At 43.1% G+C, this 20995-nt stretch overlaps 1 protein-coding gene across 22 annotated transcripts in view; it reads right to left on the bottom strand.

Annotated features, from left to right (window-relative positions):
- The window catches only part of CDC14B (cell division cycle 14B), a 119334-nt gene extending 107920 nt beyond the window's left edge, over positions 1-11414 (bottom strand). For 13 of the 22 annotated variants that reach the window (XR_014817652.1, XR_002336288.2, XM_021064581.2 and 10 more), the window contains exons 1-2: positions 10784-11120; positions 2372-2398 (exon numbers count right to left, since the gene is read on the bottom strand). Coding sequence is in view for 18 of the 22 variants with exons in the window: in XM_021064581.2 (XP_020920240.1) it covers positions 2372-2398; positions 10784-10943 (187 nt within the window). In the remaining 4 variants the exon portion in view is untranslated. Of the gene's footprint in view, positions 1-2371; positions 2399-10783 lie in introns of all 22 variants that reach the window. The other 9 variants (XR_014817653.1, XR_002336289.2, XM_084979698.1 and 6 more) reach the window with 2 other exon arrangements.
- Positions 11415-20995: the final 9581 nt, after the last annotated feature.

Raw genomic sequence — 20995 nt, 5'->3', positions numbered from 1 at the left:
TTAGTGCCTCCCATTTAGGAGGCAATACTCAAAAGGTGCTCTGTAATTACCTCTGACCAATGAATAAGGTATTCTTAGAAATAAAACCAGGCACCTCCTTTTAAACTTTGTCCTGTGAGATACACTGAAATTCAAATTAAATACAGAATTAATTGGAATTTAGACCTTTCATTTTGGCTCTGCTTTAGAAGAGATACAGCTTTCTGTGTATTATTAACTATATGCATATATTCATGTTACATACATATATGATTAGTTTTATATACCAAAATGAAGGTTTTTCTCATTTCTTTTAAGGGTTAAAACACATGCACACACAAGAAAGACACCAGAAGACAGATCATTTCCACTGTATGTTGGAAAAAATCATTCATTTTGTGTAGGAATTAGCAAGTGACATTCCCATCACAAAATTCTCTCAAACTAACACTGTTTAAATTAAAAGAGCAAAACTATGTAATGATTGATGTCTTCATTGCCTGTATTCACTGAGATGATGCCTTAAGAGTGTATTCCAGGAGTTCCCGTCGTGGCTCAGTGGTTAACGAATCCGACTAGGAACGATGAGGTTGCAGGTTCGATCCCTGACCTCACTCAGTGGGTTACGGATCCCGTGTTGCTGTGAGCTGTGGTGTAGGTCACATACATGGCTCGGATCTGGCATTGCTGTGGCTCTGGCGTAGGCTGGTGGCTACAGCTTGGATTCTACCCCTAGCCTGGGAACCTCCATATGCCTCGGGTGTGGCCCTGGAAAAGACAAAAAAAAAAAAAAAGAGAGAGAGAGAGAGAAAGAGTGTATTCCTTTTCAATCTTTCAGGAATAATGAGCATGTTGTCATCAAATCTTTATAGGCCTACTTCCTTTCCTCAATAATACTGAGCCCACTGTCTTGTTCAAAGTAGCTGCTCAATAAATATTTGTTAAATAAATTCCATAGCACTAGTCATACAAATACAAATGAGCAAAATGCAGAGAATGATTCAGCTGAGATGGTTCTAAAATAAAATAAAATAGAGGACTTTGCAAAATTCAGAATCTGTAATGATATTATAGCATTATGGATTGGGTATTAAAAAGATCAATGTCATAAATTGCATAATAGTGCCAAGAAAGTAATTTTACTTTCAAATTAGAACTTGAAGGACCAACAAATATCATCGACATCAGGAACAAGATGTTTTTCTCTTGTGAAAAGTACAGTCGACTAAATTTTAATGGTACAAAAGTGAACTACCTGAGAAATGAAATCAATATGGGATATTATGCAATTAGGATGAATTTACCCAGCCGAGCTTACTCAGCTTTTCAGACTCAAAGACAATGGAACCAAATCTTTGAACTGACTGGTAAATAAAGGACTCGTAAGAGAACTGCTCCTCTAGAATATAAATGATACTAAGAATTAAAGGAGCTGAATAAAAGATAATGAGAATAAAGTCCAAATGTTTGAATTAAGGAAGTTCCCTTAAGGTGTAGCCGGTTAGGGATCCAGTGTTGCTGCAGCTGTGGCACAGCCCACAACTACAACACAGGTTCAACCCCTAGTCTGGGAACTTCTGGCCTCAGATGCGGCCAAAAAAATTTTTTTGAATTTAAGGTAATAAATATATGGAGCCATTCAGATTTGTTCTTTTGGTAAATGGCCTTATTTGAGGAACTTGAAAATCAAAAGGGATCAGAATATTTTAATTTTTTAAAAAAATAGCATGTATCGCCACAGCACTAAGATGCAAGTTCAATTCCCGCAGCCTGGCAAAAGCATCCAGCATTGCCACAGCTCAGATTCCTAGCCTGGAGAACTCCATGTGCCATGGGGAGGCCAAAAAAGAGGGGGGAAAAAAGATATAAAAGAACTTTCCTGTTTCCAAAGTTCAAGTTAGTATTTCATGAGATTTCTTTCCCTCTTATCAAACACACTAAGATATATGCCTACACCTAGAAATAACTAACTAACCTGGAGAAGGGAGGGGTGGGGGAATGAAGAACAGCTGTTAGAACAACTCATCTATCCTTTCATCAAGAACCTACACAATTGAGATATAATTAAAACATAAAAAGTTTAATATTACCAAAAACATCCATCATCCAAAACAGAGCATTCATAATTAACCCAATAAACTATCACAGAAACGGCTTCCAGCATTACCTATACACAGAAACCAACAAAACTTTTCATATAAACACAGATTTCAACTTAAGTCATAAACATACTAAAGATACTCTATAGTTATAGAAAACTAAAACTGCTACCTAGGCTAAAATTAAGACAAGCAAACAGGAAGGGACGGAACCAAGAAGCACAACTAACAGATTAAATCTACAGTTTTAAAATCATCAAAGAACTGCAAAGTAGAGTCAATGATCTGAATACCTTGGTTGGAGCAGTATCCATGAAAAGCTATAGAAAAAAAGAGAGAAAGAGAATGGCTTAACACTTTCAAGTAAATTAGAGAATCCAGATGAGACGTACACATTCCAGTTAAATAACCTTGTATTTAGGAAGTGAGAATCAATTTTATTTTTGGAAATTGTTTTCTAAGGTAATCCCTGACTAATATCATCATAGTCAGCACTTCTAGAAATTAACTCATCTTGGAAGCTAAAAACCAAAAAATATAAAGAAACAGTAGCTGAAGACTGGTGGGTCCTGCTGCACCACTTCCTCTGAACCTAACACAATCTGTCCACTTTTGACCCATAACATGCTTGCACCTACTTACCTCACTCATAAAGGGGCCTAAGTGAGGACAGGCTTTGAAATATTCAGATAAACCAGTCTATCCAGGCTTTTCATCTCCATTTAAAGATAATTACAGGAGTTCCCGTCTAGTGACTCGGTGGAAACAAATCTGACTAGCATCCTTGAGGTTGCGGGTTCGATCCCTGGCCTCGCTCAGTGGGTTAAAGATCTGGCGTTGCTCTGAGCTGCTGTGTAGGTCACAGACAGGGCTCAGATCCTGTGTTGCTGTGGCTGGCGTAGGTCAGCAGCTACAGCTCCAATCTGACCCCTAGGCTGGGGACCTCCACATGCTGCGGGGGCGGCCCTAAAAAGACCAAAAAAAAAAAAAAAAGATAATTATAAAAGTAATTTTAACATGAAGGTCCTTAAAGGACTCACAGAGATTTAAAAAAAAATATTCTGTAGCCAGGATAGGAAGAAAAACAAAATAACTGGCTACTAAAATTATTTTTGCCCAGGGTAATAAAAAAATAATTTCAAAATCTTTTCTCGAGTTCCCTAGTGGCTCAGCAGGTTAAGGACTCTTCATGGTCACTACTGTGGCTTAAGTTTAATGCCTGGCCCTAGAATCTCCACATGCCACCGTCTGGGGTGGGGGGAATATATATATACACACAGACACACACATATTATATATAATATATATAATACATATATATAATTTCTTATTTATGCCTGACTCCCACCACTTCCAAATAAATTGGGTCTCTGTGCTACACATTAAGCATTAGAAAGGCCTTTTGAAAGGAAATTGGTTGTACCCAAAGCAAATTTAAATAAAAGCTCTACCTGCCAATAACATGCACCACAGTATCAAAGCTCTGATCTGTGAAATCTTTTAAATAGACGTACTGGGACACAGTCATGCTTCAAGTTATCCACTCTGAACATTTTATCATTTATCAATAAGTAATTTATTTTTTTTTCTATAACCTTCTCTCTTAGGCTCTGCCACCGAGGCCTTTGCATTTTTATGAAGACCTCCCTGCCCCCAGCAATAAGCTTAGCTGCAATTTAATAGTAAGCAACATATACACGCTTCAGTACAAGAAAAATACGTGAACAACAGCCTCAAAAATGAAGGACGAGATCTGGGTATTACTCCTCTTACAAGAAATCTTTAGGGAGAAACCGAAACATTGTTCTCCAGGCAGAAAAGATGATCAACGCGGCGCCAAGCCTCCTCCGCGCCGCTGCCAAATACTGAGCAGCCTCATGCGGAGCGATTCTCCCTGAAGATCGTGCTCAGAAGCGGGGCGGGAACGCACTGCGTTTTCACTGTGCTGATTCACTGAACCTTTTGTGCAAGAACACGTATGGGGGAGATGTTTGCCTGTGAGCCTGAAACCCTTCCAACCGTGGTGACCCTCTCGGTGTAACCCCTGGTTGTCACCGGGGCCCCAAGCCAGGCACTTAACAGGCATCCCCTGCGTTTCAACCTCCCGGTAACTCTGAGGACTTTCTGTTTTTACACAGATGAGAAAATCCAGGCTGCACACGGTAATTAATAAACTGGCTGCGTTCAATCCCCACGTGGGGAGACACTAGCTTTGCTCGACTACTAGAATTAGGTCTTTTTGCAACACTCTCCGATCAGAGTTTTTCTTCCTCAGAGATTTCAACCACGATATGGTTCCTCTATAGGATACTTCTCCTTCATACCCTCCAACTTTTATTTTCTCAAATAACACAGAAAACATAAACTCCAGACGGACGGTCTGCAGCAGTGACCTCTTTTTTAGCGCTGGAAGGAGGCAGGGGAGACCCTGGTAGTGAAGGTACTGATTACACATTTCTTGAAAGAATGAAATATCTGGAAAATCAGGGCTGTGAGAGTGGCCAACCTGGAAAACAGCATGTGCTCTGAAGGACCTGAATTGTACTTAGTTCCCTCATTTTTCTAAATTCACTAGGTAAGTATTCATCCCTCTAAATTCAACTTTATAGATAACCACTTATGGAGCATCTACTATTACAGCATCTTCTAACCAAAATAGCTCAGGACTAACTAGTAGATGTTCAGTAACTCATCTATGTATAACTATGCTTTATCTGTCAGCGAGAATTATATATAAGGCAGGGAGGTAATCATGACTTTCCCAAAAAGAAACTATATCAACTTGGCCAAAATTACCTATCTCTGGTCTTGACTTCTTCCGAGGAAAAAAAAATGGAGGCTGTGCTATTTCTAGAGGATCTCTTGAAATTCTTTCAAAAAACACCAATCCTATCAATTCAGAGATCCCCAGAGACCATCTCAGAAATTTCCAAGAAATGCCACTGGTATGCACCAGTGTCTTCCTTCCAGCTTAAAAATCCACCTCTTGTTTTCATTCTAGTTCACCCCGACGCCAAGATTTCAGTTAGTGTGTGCGGACTGTCAACTCCTGGCATTAGCACCATCTCTGTAACTCCGTTATTATGCCACCTCCTCTTCATCTTTCTGCCCAAACACTCTTTATGTGGCAGCAACACTGAAGTTTTTGCCTGTTTATTCGTGCCTAAGGAATTAGACTTAAAGCAAATAACTAACATGATACCATCAGAAGTAAAGATACTGAAGTCTTAAGCACATAAATCAAGAAAATAAATTCACATTATGCACAAAGAGTACGTATAGAAATATTTCATAAGCCAGAAGAAAAATGAACACGATATACTTTCTTGAGTTTCAGTTATTGAAACAATAATCTCCTACATGTCACTCTTGAAGAAAAATGAATTTATTTCCTCCTTGTATCAGTGTCCCATGTTAATAGCATTCCTTTTCTTAGCAAACAATGAATATGCATGACTACTTTACATGGTAAGCATTCAATAAATACTTCTTGAAATAATGAGTAAATTTTCCCTGTCTAATGATATTTACTGTTGAGTTTTTAAAATCCTAAAAAAAGGGGGAGGGGAGCGGTGCTGCAGCTGTTTAATTTTATTTGACAACTATCCAATACACAATTAATCAATGCTTTTAAATAACAATCCTGACCTTAATTAGAGCTTCTCCAAAAAATTATTTACTGTTAGACACTCTTTACAAGGCAGAATATAATGGCAGACACTGAAAAAAATTATTTTTAAGACATTTTACCAAGAATCTTTTCTAAGCCAGCAGTTATTGCCAATTTCCTCTACTAGTCAACGTTTAAAAATTAAAAAGTAAAATACACTGACATTTTGTACCAACTTCTAAAATCCTATAAATTATCAAACACAGAGTTAATGTTATAGTCTTTTTTTTTTCCATATTAATAAAGAGGAAAGGAAAATGTGACATGTCATTCATGGAGGGCCCTGTTTAAGAGAATGGACTAGAGAGAGATCAAAAAGATTCATACTTTTGGCTGCAAGGAGGTTCAGAGGAAAATCAGAAACTTCACTGTTTCTGACTTTTTTTTTTCCTTGGTATTTGTCTCATCTAGTTATCTAGCTCCAAATCCAACTGAAAAAAACTCCTCACTTCCCTTCTGCCCCTGTTTCCTGACTGATAACTCATTCAGATCTATCTTTGCTCAGTATCTCTTTAGCATTAATGCATGAGGTTTACGCCATATTTTATAACCTTTTTTCACATGGTGTAGAGGAACCGTACCAGGAATACAGCTCAGGTAAAAATCCATGTCATTGCACACGGCAAGAACTGAATGAATGGTCAAGGAGAAGTTGATGGGATCTTCTGCTTAGGAATAAAACCTGGGTTAGTCTGCTCCTAGTAAGAAGAATTAATATCCATATCGGGATGGTGGGCTAGACACTAAATAGCAACCACACAACAAAGGACTAAGGACCAAAAATATGAATGAAGCATCCTGTGTTAAATGTACACTAGAGTTCCCTGGTGGCTCAGTGGGTTAAAGATCCAGCATTGTCATTATTGCGGTGCCAGTGGCTGCTGTGGCTGGCACCGATTCAATCCCTAGCCTGGGAACTTCCGGATGCCACAGGAGCAGCCAAATAAATAAATAAAATAAATGTACACACATGAAATACCCCAATCTATGAGAATTCAACTTACAGATGAACTTAGATTGTAATAAAAATGTCAAGGGACCAAACTTAAAAAAAAAAAAAAGTAATGTATTTAAGGGCAGGGTGGGGAGACGTAATACTGTGCATTAATGTTTACAAACCAACCCCACTGGGAAAGAATCTTCACAATCTATAACAAGTGTCAGTGAGGATGGTGGAATAATGGGTACATTGCTAGTGGGAATGCTGGTGGCACGGCTGTCTTGGAAAAAAGTCTGGCAGTTCATGGAGTTACCATGTAACCCAGCAATTCCACTCCTAGGTGTATACCCAAGGGAACTGAAAACATCTGTCCACGCAAAAACATGTACGTAAATGTTCATAGCAGGAGTTCCCATTGTGGCTCAGTGGTTAACAAATCAAACTAGGAACCATGAAGTTGCGGGTTCAATCCCTGGCCTTGTTCAGTGGGTTAAGGATCCGGCATTGCCATGAGCTGTGGTATAGGTTGCAAATGAGGCTTGGAGCCCGTGTTGCTGTGGTTGTGGCATAGGCCGGGGGCTACAGCTCCAACTAGACCCCTAGCCTGGGAACTTCCATATGCTGCAGGTGCAGCCCTAGAAAAGCCAAAAAGCCAAAAAGCCAAAAAAAAAAAAAAAAAAAGTTCATAGCAGCATTATTCATAATTGTCCAAAGCGTCCACTCATAAGCCTATGTACACCTTGGCCTGAGCTCTTCAAGTTTACAGACACAATCACACATGCAGATGCAGATGTACACGGATGCTACTACAGCCTTTTGCAACAGGGACTGGAAAATCCCCAAAGTACCATTTAGTTATTATCATTAGATAAATCACCGTGAAGCCAGACGAGGCCACAACATGCAGCCATTAAAAAGAGGCCTGTTCCTGCTGGCATGGTACAATTTGTACACACTTGAACAGGAATAGAAAACTAGGAAGGGAAAGAAAATATTACCAGGGAGGAAAATTAACTACATCTATGTATCTCTTTTGGTTAATGTTTCACTTTAAAATTGTGCACACACTGCTTTTAGAAAACAATGCCTGAGGGGAAAATGAGTTGGAAACCACAGACCAGGGTGCCATTTGCTGAGGGTGAGGCCTCACGCCTTCCCTACAAATCCAATATAAAATAATCTCCATCCTGCATCCAAAATTACTTTGTCATGTATATCACACCAAAACAAACTGGCTTAGTATCATTTTTTAAACAATTTTTTTTCTTCTTTTTTATCTCTTTTTTTCTTTTCCAGCCACACCCGCCACACCCTAGCCATATGCATAGAATCTGAGCAACTCTGGATCCTTACATAATCCACTGCACCAGCTGGGGAGTGAGCCCTCAGGGCCTCAGCAAAAACACCAGATCCCCAACCTGCTGGGCCACAGTGAGAACTCCAATTTAGTATCATTTCTCCAAGGAAGTCAAGACAGTGATAAAGGGGTACATGGAGAAGTTACATCCCTGCAGTGATCTTACAGTGAGGCTGGACTCTCCCATTATCTGAGCTTCTAATCTAAATATTGTATTTTGATTTTATATAATGCACCAACTCTTGCCTCACTGTTCTGCTTGGTGATATTTTCTGAAGTTAACTCACTGATCACTGCCTCAGGAAAGCCAGCCACATTACATTTTTTTCTCCTTGAAGGAGAAGGAAGATCAGTCCAGTGACTTTACTGTCAGAAACTTCCTTTTTGATGGGAGACAACTGTCTAAACAAGTCATAAAACATGTATATACATTTAAATCCACAAATACCATTTTATGGTTTTATGCTTTAAAACCATATCTAGAAAAATAAAGAAGTAAAAAGAAATAAATAAATAAAACGGTATCTAGGGAGTACCCCTTGTGGCTCATCGGAAACATCCATGAGGATGCAGCTTCAATCCCTGGGTTTGCTCAGTGGATCTGGCGTTGCCGCAAGCTGTGGTGCAGGTCACAGATGTGACTCTGATCCTTCATTGCTATGGCTGGGGTGTAGGCCAGCACCTGCAGCTCGGATTCGACTCCTAGCCTGGGAACTTCCAGATGCCACAGATGTGACCCTAAAGAGCAAAAAATAAATAAACAAATAAAATAAAACCATATCTGTTTTAGCCTAAGCAGTAAGGAAAGCCAAATGAGGCAGTTCTGCATGTACTAATAGAAAATACCATGAAGAAAACACAACATGCAGGAGTTCCCGTCGTGGCTCAGTGGTTAATGAGTCCGACTAGGAACCATGAGGTTGCGGGTTTGATCCCTGACCTTGCTCAGTGGGTTAAGGATCCGGCGTTGCCGTGAGCTGTGGTGTAGGTTGCAGACGCGGCTCGGATCCCATGTTGCTGTGGCTCTGGAGTAGGCCGGTGGCTACAGCTCCAATTCAACCTCTAGCCTGGGAACCTCCATATGCTGCAGGAGTGGGCCAAGAAATGGCAAAAAGACAACAACAACAGAAAAAAGAAAAAACAACATGCAAAACATGTTGTATGCCACTGTACTTGGGGACAGTACTGAATGTATATGCAGTCTATTTCTGGGAAGATTCACAAGAAACTAGGAACATAAGTTGCCTCTGGGGGAAAATATCCAGTGGCTGAGAACAACTTATGTATAATATGCCTGTTTAACTTCGGAATTAAGAATTCTATACCAAGGCAGTGTGTTGCTACCCCTAAGACTGAATGCTATTAAACACGGTCCTTCAAAACGGTATAAATAACAAAAGCATCCCGACTGTGTGGGGCCATCTCCCAGGGAGCACACACGTGGCGGGACCTGGTCTCAGCCTCAGCAAGCCGGCTTCAGCTACCACGGCGCCAGGCGCTACGGGACACCCGGGCAGGTGCCCCCAGAGACACGTATTTAAGGCCTTCTTGCCTCCCTCCTCGGTTCCCAAGGGCCATCCACTCAACGCCGAGGCACCTTCCACTCTACTCTCAGCTTTCTGCAAAATGGACCTTCTGTGTCCCACTGTCCATCCACTTAGAAAATAATTTCTACTAAAATTCTGTGTTTGAACACTTTCTAAATTAATGTCCTGACCGCTCCAGCTCACCTGGTTTTAGCAAAGGCTAAGGGCGGGAAACAGTTTATAAAAATCCCACACACCGAGGTTTCCACATTCCGCGCCACACGAAAACAGACTGCAAAATCCCTCAAAATTGTAGACAGCTGTGCTGTTTACAAAGCCTTACCACATACATCCTCATATTTAATGCCTTCACAGTCCTCAGTGTCAATCCTGGCAAACCCCACAGCTCCCAAACTGGATTTATTACATTTTCAGGAATTGTACAATCAGCACTAATAATAAGGCATCTATCAAACGGCTGCTTTTCTACCTGCTATTTCTCAAAAGTGACAACTCTGAGCATTCGGCACGCTGACCGATTCAAAAGCCATCAACGTGACACATTCCTTCCAGAAGCAAGGCAAGGGAATTTTCCCCAGGAGGGTCTGGGCAGTGCTCGTGCGCGCACTGGGGAGGGGGCAAGTGCCTTGAGGACCAGGGCAAGGATCAGGCTCCCCGGCCGGGCCGGGGAACGCCGCCCCAGGCGGGAGGGACTCCATTTCCCACAGAGCAGCGGAGGCTTGGCAAACGCCAAATAAACAAGGCAGCTCCCGTGCTGGCGAGTTCAGCGCGCTCGGGGAATCCTTTGGGAGTGACTCGGAGGTTCAGACTCTTGTTAAGGGCCAACCGACCTTCCAACCTGGGAGGCGTTATCAACTTGGATTTAGGAAAAGCCGGAGGCGCCGAGCTGACGCCAGCCATTTAGAAAGGTGACCCTCGGGCCATCTTGGCTGGGGTAGGAGGGTGCAAAACGGATAAAGTTACAGATCGCAGCAAACGCAGATGGAAACTCGGGGTAGGCGGGCGCTCCCAGAGAGCCCGGCTCCTGAAGGGGGTGTGGCCGGCTGGGGCTTTTATGGGGTGGGGGGTGGAGGCGTGTCAGTCGGGCCCCAGGAGGCGCCTATACCGCCTGGGTGGGTGGGCTAGGACCCCCGCGCCGGGTGCCGCGTGTCCGAGGCGGCCCACCGTGCGCTCGCTCGCTCGCTGGCTCACCGGTGATGTCCAGGTACAGGTCGTCCCGTTGGTCCAGGTTGTGCAGTTCCTGCGACGTGGAGCTGCGGCTCTTCTTCACTCCCTGCGAGGACGACGAACACCGCCGCGAGCAAGGGGGCGCGGCGGCCCAGCTCGGCCGCCGCTCGCTCTTCCGCTTCATGGAGGCGGCCGCGGCCCGTCAGGGGACCACGACCATGGCCCCGCGCGCCCGCTAGCCCGCCAAAGCCCCCGCCAGCCCCGCGCGCGGGCGCTCGGGGCGGCGGGCGCGGAGGGGCGCTGCGGCGACGGCGGAGCCCGGCGCGGGTGGCCGCGCAGGAGCCGGAGGAGGGGCCGGGCCCACCGCGCCTGCCCCGCTCCCTCCTGCGGCCGCCGCGGGACCGGCGCCGCAGCCCTTGGTATAGCGCCTCCTGCTGCTGCTGCTGCGGGCGCCCCCCAGCCCGCCCCCAGGTGCCCGCTGCCCGCTGGCGCGGCGGAGGCGACGGTGCTGCGGCCGGCGCCAGGGGCTGCCCGGGGTAACCGCGCGCGCCCACCGCAGCTGCAGACGCTGCTGCCGAGGCGCCCGAGCACAGCGGGCCGCGGCTCCCAGGGACCCCAGGAGGGCTGTTCCGTGGAGCTTCATTCACAAAAAAGGGCCCACAACCCTCCTCGGGGCCCGCAGACTGAGTCCTTTCATTGGTCAGTGAGTCGTGACGTCACGGAGACGGAGCTTTTCTACAGGCAGGTAGCCGGTGACGCCATAAAGAAAAGTCTGAGTGGTTCCGCCAATCAAAGATAAAAGTGCACTCGCGACCCTCCGCAAGCCCTCTAACTTCTGTTTCTTCTATGTTCCCAGAATGCCAAGACCCCAGTTTCAAACTTCCTTTAGTGAGTCATCAACGCTTTACACAGCCCCTACCCTAGTAACTTAACTGCGGTTCTTTGGCGTGTATATTTTTTTAAGGTATTTCTTGGTTTTCCGTCTGTATCGCTCCAAGTCAAAGGGGCTCGTGCCATGGCGGCTGGCTTGGAAAAGAGAATGGACTTAGTGAATTGTCCGCTGTTATGTAGACTTAAGGTGGAGTTGATTTCAGAATTTAGGAACTATTTAAATCAGCTACGCTCTTTTTAGTGACCTATGCCCAGGATTCAAATAGTCCAAGCAAGAGCTTCTTAAGGAGTCGATAAAACTACCATAGAAACACGATATACTACAATGGTTTGCACTTCGAAGTTCGTCATCTTGGAATCCTGTACCGGGATTGACTCAGTAGTTTCATACACCAGTTGCTATGTTTTTCTTACCTAAGGTATTGACAGGTCCAGTCGGTGAAGTATTGAAACAAGTAATCAATCTCCTTTTTTTTTTTTTTTTCTTTTTCCTACTGAGTTAAAATAATGACAGATCTTTCTAGAATTTAACCAAGACTAACATTTTGAAGGGTCTTTGCTTTGAACAAATATCCGTGGCGGCATAGAAAAGTGTCAGAAGACCGGTGGGCAGTATCTAGATTTTAGACCCCAAAATTCTACTTCTAGCCAGCTAGTCCCAATTTTCACCAGCACTTTCCACAATTACAGCCAGCCTCTAGAAGGAAGAATTTGAATCAGTCTCCTGGGAAGCCTTTCAGAAATGCAGATTTTGATGGAGTACCTCCCAGAGGGGCTATTTGACTTTTATTGTTGAAGGCCTTTACCTTAAGCACTGCTAATTGAGGAATGGAGGCTGGAGAAAAGAGGGCTCTGCCTGAGGGAGGCATTTGAACAGTCTGGAACTGGGGCTCTGACTTTTAGACCGGAAGCTAGGTCCTCATTTCATTCTTCGCTTTTTCCATAAGGAAATCAATGAAGGCCTTAAATTAAATCAAAAAAAAAAAAAAAAAAGTCTTCAGGTTATCCATAAGAGCAACAAAAAAAAGCAAGAGACTTGGGAAGTGCTCTGCAAATGAGTCCAGGTCAGCAGAAACCTACCCATACCAGGTCTTCCTCTGTTCTCAACAAGAAGAGGAGGCCTTTCACACTGACCTAGAGGCTCAGGAGCCATTTTCCAGGCTACCTGGGATTTTATAAGAGTAGGTCTTGGTTTTTTGTTTTGTCATATTGAGGTATAATTGACATATAACATTATGTTAAATTTCAAGTGGCCAACCTAATGATTTCATATCTGTGTATATTTTAAAATGATCACAATAAGTCTAGTTAACATTGAGAAGGTCTTTTTTTGTTTGTTTGTTTGTTTTTGTTTTTTTAGGGCTGCACCTGAGGCATACGGAGGTTCCCAGGCTAGGGGTTGGATTAGAGCTATAGCGGCTAACCTTCACCACAGCCACAGCATCGCCACATCCAAGCCAGGTCTGCGACCTACCCCACAGCTCATGGGGACACATGATCCTTAACCCACTGAGCGAGGCCAAGGATCAAACCTGCGTACTCGTGGATACTAGTCAGTTTCATTTCTGCTGAGCCACAACTGGAACTCTAAGGTCTTGTTTTAAATAGATATTACATGAGAGTTGTCTCCCTAGAGTAAAGAAATTAAAGTACCCCCCCCCCAAAGAAAGGGAGTTCCTGTCGTGGCTCAGCAGTTAGCGAACCCAACTGGCATCCATAAGGACTCGGGTTCGATCCCTGACCTCGCTCAGTGGATTGAGGATCCCTCCTTGCTGTGAGCAGTGGTGTAGGTTGCAGAGGCATCTCAGATCCCACGTTGCTGTGGCTCTGGCGTAGGCCAGCGGCTGTAGCTCCCTCCAGTTGGACCCCTAGCCTGGGACCCTCCATATGCTTCAGGTGCGGCCCTGAAAGACAAAGAAAGAAGGAAGGAAGGAAAGAGAAAGAAAAGAAAGAAATTCAAGTACCCTATGACTTTTTATTTATTTGAGAGCAACTTATCTAAATGTCAGACTAAGAACAAAGTGCCAAGAATTTCACTCTATCAGTTTGTTTTCTCTCACCTTCAAATACAGTGGGCTAGAAATGCTATTGAAATGCATATCATTGCAATAAAAGGAAAAAGTGTTATAAATACAGATAATTATACAGTGTAAGCATTGTATTTTACAAACATACAATTTTATGGTTTTGTTGGTATAACACTATTAGGAGAGAAGATGTGTGATTACAGTTTGAAATTTTGCAGAAATATCTTCCATTTTAGGGGAATAGGAAGCCCATATGCTATGTATACACATTTAAGTTTAAAACGTTATTTAAAATATTTTGTTTTTAGGAGTTCCCGTCGTAGCTCAGGCAGTTAACAAACCCGGCTAGTATCCTTGAGGACTCGAATTCGATTCCTGACCTCGCTCAGTGGGTTCAAGATCCAGCGTTGCCCTGAGCTGTGGTGTAGGTCACAGAAGCAGCTCAGATCCCGAGTTGCTGTGGCTGTGGTGTAGGCTGGTGGCTACAGCTCTGATTGGACCACCAGCCTGGCAACCTCCATATGCTGCAGGCGTGGTTCTAAAAAGACAAAATATATATGTATTTTGATCGTGGCAGAAAAGTGATATTTCTTACTGATAGTTGTTTTGTGTATGGCACTTCTGTTCAATAAGCTGACCTCTGGGCTCTGAGAATATGACCACAGGAAATGTGGTTTCATTTGCTTGGTTGGCTGCTAGTTTGTGATTCAAATTGACCTTTGATCATAGAATTTTAGAACTTGAAGCACCTTATACAATATTTGGTGCAAGGCTGCCCTCTCACAGCGAGGACATGGGGACACGCATAAGTGGCAGTGGCAGCTCAGGGGCCAGAACCCAGACACTCTCCAGGATTCTGATTTCATAAAGAACTTTAAAGAACTTAAAGAACAAGTGCATCTGGTTGATTCTCCACATTATGGGCAGTAGCATGAAAAGCTAAAAAGGAACGTTTTCTTAGTTATTTCACGTAACTTGATTTTCTGAAAATTTAAAATCTTGCCCTAAAATTAGTAGAAACTGGGAGTGTTTATATATTATGGATATCAGCCCTTCAACCTTCGTTGATAATACCTATCGAGTCTTTGTCATACTACTCTATTCATGTTGCTGCAAAAGTTTTACATCTTAATGTCAAATCAGTTTTACCAATCTTTTTTTAAGGCTTCCGGTTGGTGTATTTTGTTTGTCCCATCCCAATATTTTAAAAGTACTCCTTATTTTCTTCTTCTTCTTTTTTTTTTTTTTTTTGTCTTTTTGCCTTTTCCAGGGTCGCAGTCATGGCATATGGAGGTTTGTAGGCTAGGGGTCGAATTGGAGCTGTAGCCGCCGGCCTACACCACAGCCACAGCAATGCGGGATCCAAGCCACGTCTGCGACCTACACCACAGCTCACTGCAAAGCCAGATCCTTAACCCACTGAGCAAGGCCAGGGATCGAACCCTCAACCTCATGGTTCTTAGTCGGATTCGTTAACCACTGAGCCATGACGGGAACTCCAACATACATTTTTCTTTCCAATGGTTGCAGGACAAGAAAGACATCCTTGTCTGAGTCTGCCGTTACCCAAACAGTTAGAAGTAAATTAAAGATATCAATTTCAGGAGTTCCCGTCGTGGCGCAGTGGTTAACGAATCCAACTAGGAACCATGAGGTTGCGGGTTCAGTCCCTGCCCTTGCTCAGTGGGTTAACGATCCGGCGTTGCCGTGAGCTGTGGTGTAGGTTGCAGACGTGGCTCGGATCCCGAGTTGCTGTGGCTCTGGCGTAGGCCAGTGGCTACAGCTCCGATTCAACCCCTAGCCTGGGAACCTCCATATGCCGCGGGAGCGGCCCAAAGAAATAACAAAAAGACGACAAAAAAAAAAAGATATCAATTTCAAGTCACTTCTCTAGTTGTAGAAGTGTAAAACCAATTTATTCTTCATCTCCTGTTGTGGCTGGGAAGGAAATTCCCTGCAAAGATGTTTCCAGTTTTCAAAGAAAACTAGTTACCAATTCCAATACATTGGGTGATTTTTCTGGAATTTTCTGGAATGACATTTATAAATTTCATTATGAATTTTCCCATCTATGAGGAAATCCTAGCCCAGTCCTGGTTCTCCACTTGAACCCACTATTTCCCATGGCAATAGGGAACACAAGAAAAAGTAAAATGCACAGATCTATAGTCTTTAATTCTTATATGGTGAGAGGTTTTCATTATGCATGATTTTTTTTCCCCTCTTCAATGATACCAGAGCACAAATGGGCAGATTAAGCTGGATTCTCCATTAAGTTCCTCTTTCCATTTTTAAATGCAGACTCAAGTGAGCAGTGAATTATTTTATTGAAAGTTAGAGGCTATGCAAGAGACAAAAATAGAAGCCTGAAATGATCCATAATATAAGCAGTTTCTAGAAATTGTTTGTAAAAGTGACTTTCATGTAAAAATATTTATTGAAAGAAAAGCGATTGTTTTCACATTTAAGGGGTTTTTGTTTTTGTTTTAGCTTTTGCATTACTAAAAATTAAATTAAAAAACATATGCTTCTGGGTTAAGGATCCAGTGTTGCCATGAGCTGTGGTGTAGGTCAAAGATGTGGCTTGGATCACGTGTTGCTATGGCTATGGTATAGGCCAGGCTGGCAACTACAGCTCCAATTTGACCGAGCCCTAGCCTGGGAGTTTCCATATGCCACAGGTAATCCCCCCAACCCCCCAAAAGACAAATAAATAAATAAAGGCTGAGTTTTTTTATGGGGTTTTTTTGTTGTTGTTGTTTTTAATGTATTTAGAGAATCCCAGCGACAAGTTGAGGGATCAGACTTGCACTGGACTGTGCTCCACAGTGCTCTCTAGTAAACTTTCAAAACAGCAAATCTAATTGTATTGTATTAATTGTATTGTGTTGTATTTAAATGTTCTAACAGCTCCCTGCCCTGTGTAGGGAAAATCTTCTTGAGATTATTTTTTTGGACATCCTACACACTTCTTTGAGAGTCATCTGTATTTGTTGTCTTTGTTTTCTTCCGGTTTTATTAAGATAGAAGTGACATACCGCACTGTATAAGTTTAAGGTGAACAGCATAGGAAATTATTATTGGTTTTTTTTATTTTTAAATTTTTAAACATTTCAAACCTATGGAACAGTTAATTTAGGGGAAAAGGTCAACATCTCAATCACCAGAGAGTAAGTGACAGACATCATGATTGTATCTCCTAAGAACAGGGACATTTTCTTTTCTTTTTCTTTTCTTTTCTTTTTTTTTTTTTTTTTTTTTTTTTATCTTTTTGCCTTTTCTAGGGTCACTCCCTACGGCATATGGAGGTTCCCAGGCTAAGGGTCTAATCGGAGCTGTAGGCGCCTGCCTACACCAGAGCCACAGCAACGTGGGATCCGAGCCGCGTCTGCAACTAACATCACAGCTCACAGCAATGCCGGATCCTTAACCCACTGAGCAAGGCCAGGGATCGAACCTGCAACCTCATGGTTCCTAGTCGGATTCATTAACCACTGAGCTACGATGGGAATTCCAGGGACATTTTCTTACAGGACCATAACGTCATTGTCAATTCAGAAAACGACATTCCTACCATGTTATCAAATATTTAGTGCATCATCAAAATCCACCTAGGAGTTCTAACTGCATCCTTTGTAACATTTTTTCCCCTGACCCAGGAAGCAATCCTTTTCCTAAGGATTAGCCTCGGCGTGTACATTTTGGCAGGAATCCTCAACTGTGACGGCACATGCTTGAGGTATCAGATTAACAGGTATAAGATGCCAGTTTGCCCCATACTGGGTAATTCATGAACTTGGATTCATTAAGGTGTTGCCAGCCAGATTTTTCCACTGTGAAGGTATATATATATTTTTTTCCTTTCGGAATTAATAAACAATTTGGGGGAGATACTTTAAGACCACAAACTGGAGTTCCCATCGTGGCGCAGTGGTTAACGAATCCGACTAGGAACCATAAGGTTGCGGGTTCGGTCCCTACCCTTGCTCAGTGGGTTAACGATCCGACGTTTCCGTGAGCTGTGGTGTAGGTCGCAGACGCGGCTCGGATCCTGAGTTGCTGTGGCTCCGGCGTAGGCTGGTGGCTATAGCTCTGATTCAACCCCTAGCCTGGGAACCTCCATATGCCGCGGGAGGGGCCCAAGAAATGGCAAAAAGACAAAAAAAAAAACCAAAAAACAAAAAAACGAAAACTTCCACTCAATGACCTAGTACACACTGATGATTCCAAATGAGTTGTTACTATACTTGTGCAGACTGGTGATTTTCTGATTGTCTTCTACATTCATTAATTAGCATTCCATAGGGAAAAAAAATAGCTTTCTTTTCTCTTCTTTTTTTTTCTTTTTGTCATTTTAGGGCCACAGCCATGGCATATGGAGGTTCCCAGGCTAGGGGTCAAAACGGAGATACAGCTGCTGGCCTATGCCAGAGTGACAGCAACACCAGATCCGAGCCACATCTGCGACCTACACCACAGCTCACGGCAACGCCAGATCCTTAACCCACTGAGCAAGGGCAGGGATCGAACCCGTAACCTCATGGTTCCTTGTCAGATTCATTTCCACTGCGCCACGACAGGAACTCCTCTTTTCTCTTCTTTTTATGTATGTGTGCATGTAGATGGACAGACAGATGGATTGTGGATGATCACATCTCGTTTTCTACAATAGGTTATTACCCCTTGATTTCGTTATTTTTATTTATTTATTTATTTTTTGTATTTTTGCCATTTTCTAGGGCCGCTCTCGCGGCATATGGAGGTTCCCAGGCTGGGGTCAAATCAGAGCTGTAGCTGCCGGCCTACACCACAGCCACAGCAACTCGGGATCCAAGCCACGTCTGCGACCTACACCACACCTCATGGCAACGCTTGATCCTTAACCCACTGAGCAAGGCCAGGGATCGAACCCTCAACCTCGTGGTTCCTAGTCGGATTTGTCAACCACTGTGCCAGGACAGTAAATCCTCGTTATGTATTTTGATGCTCAAATTGTCCCAGATTTCATGAGTGGGTGGCACTTCATACTAGTTTCTGTGTCCTTTTGACATGTCCCCAACAATATTTTAGTTCTTTCTTATATTCTGGCATAAGAAGAACTTGTCTTTGAACTTGAACTTGTCTTTTCCCTCCCCTGGCCCTGAAATCAGCCATTTTTCCACAACAGCCCAGTTCCATACTTTGTGTTATGGTATTTAAAAAGGGTGGGGTTCCCATTGTGGCTCAGAGGAAATGAATCTGACTAGCATCCATGAGGATGCAGGTTTGATCCCTGGCCTCGCTCAGTGGGTTAAAGATCCAGCGTTGCCAGCTGTGGTGTAGGTGGCAGATGCAGCTCAGATCCTATGTTGCTGTGGCTGTGGCATAGGCTGGAAGGTACAGCTCTGATTGGACCCCTAACCTGGGATTTTCCATAAGCTGCAGGTGCAGCCCTAAAAAAAGAAAAAAAAAAAAAAGATAACATGAGAATTGGGATTATAAAGAGTTGAGGTTATTATTCTTTGTGGTACTGCAGTTGAATCTTCTATAACCAATTTGTACTAATATAGAGAAAGTTATAATGCAATGACAATTCAGATTATTATTGCTTATAAAAATATAGATAGTAATGAATTTCTATCCCACTGGTGTCCCCAAATCGCCCTATTACCTTCCTATATGTAAACAATGTTTACAAATTTTTTATGTATCCAGATACAGTCTATATATATGCAAGCATATATAGGTTTTATACACCCAGTGTGTGGCTCACTTTTTTTTTTTTTTTTTTTTTTTTTTTTTGCCTCACCCATAGCCTATGGAAACTCCCAGGCCAGGGATCTAACTTATGCCACCACAGTGACACCAGATCCTTAACCTGCTACACCATCAGGGAACTTCCTATTTCCCTTTTATATCTTAAAACAAAATGACCTAAATTGGCACAACATCGTGAATCAAATCTACTTAAAAAAAAATTAAAAGCAGGAATTCCCACTGTGGCTCAGTGGGTTAAGGACCCAATTTAGTCTCTGTGAGAATGTGGGTTCAACCCCTGGGCTCACTCAGTGGATTAAGGATCTGGTGTTGCTGCAGGCTACATTGTAGATTGCAGATGCAGCTCGGATCTGCTGTTGCTGTGGCTGTGGCATAGGTCTGTAGCTGCAGCTCTGATTCGACCCCTAGCCTAGGAACTTCCATATGCCACAGGTGTGGCTATAAAAAGAAAAAAATGACCTCTAAAAACTTACAAGCAGAATGACTTTTATAATTTTTAATTTAATGAAAACATGTATGTGTAAACTGTAGCCCATATAGTCTAAGTCAATATTAGAATAATTTCTCAACATTAAGAATCAGCCCAGGAACTTCTGCATGCTCTGAGTGCAGCACCCCCCCCCCCAAATCATTTGGCTACATTTTTCCCCTAAAAAAGTAGCAGAAAGATGCTTAAAATATTTATCTGTGGTCACAGGTCTCTCTACCAGAGTGTCTCCAGTACCATATTTTATTTTCCTCATTACAAAACATACTTGGATCATTGTTTCCAGTATATTTTTTGAGGCATAATTGACATAACATTATATTAGTTTCAAGTTACAACATAACAATTCTATATGTGTATTACAAAATGATCACCAGGATAAGCCCAGTTAATAATCGTCACAATAGGAGTTCCCATCTTGGCTCAGTGGTTAATGAATCCAACTAGGAACCATGAGGTTGCAGGTTCGATCCTTGGCCTTGCTCAGTGGGTTAAGGATCCGGCATTGTCCTGAGCTGTGGTGTAGGTCACAGACGCGGCAGATCCCATGTTGCTGTGGCTCTGGCGTAGGCTGGTGGCTACAGCTCCGATTAGACCCCTAGCCTGGGAACCTCCATATGCCACAGGAGCGGCTCAAGAAAAGGCAAAAAGACAAATAATAATAATAATAATAATCGTCACAATACACAGTTACAAATTTATTTATTTATTTATTTATTTATTTTGTCTTTTTGCTATTTCTTGGGCTGCTCCCGCAGCATATGGAGATTCCCAGGCTAGGGGTCGAATCGGAGCTGTAGCCACCGGCCTACGCCAGAGCCACAGCAACGCGGGATCCGAGCCGTGTCTGCAATCTGCACCACAACTCACGGCAACGCCGGATCGTTAACCCACTGAGCAAGGGCAGGGACCGAACCCGCAACCTCATGGTTCCTAGTGGGATTCGTTAACCACTGTACCACAACGGGAACTCCCACAAATTTTTTTTTATCGTGATGAGTATTTTCAACATCTACTCCCTTAGCCCCACCTCAGGCAATCAACAATCTGTGCTCTTTATCCGTGAGCTCATTT

The sequence above is a fragment of the Sus scrofa genome, chromosome 10 (genome assembly GCF_054392235.1).
Source record: "Sus scrofa isolate SSC_HxYL_T2T_F1_AM1 chromosome 10, Sscrofa_HxYL_maternal_Yorkshire_Landrace_v2.0, whole genome shotgun sequence".
NCBI lineage: Eukaryota > Metazoa > Chordata > Mammalia > Artiodactyla > Suidae > Sus > Sus scrofa.
This window is presented reverse-complemented; position numbering and strand designations above follow the sequence as displayed.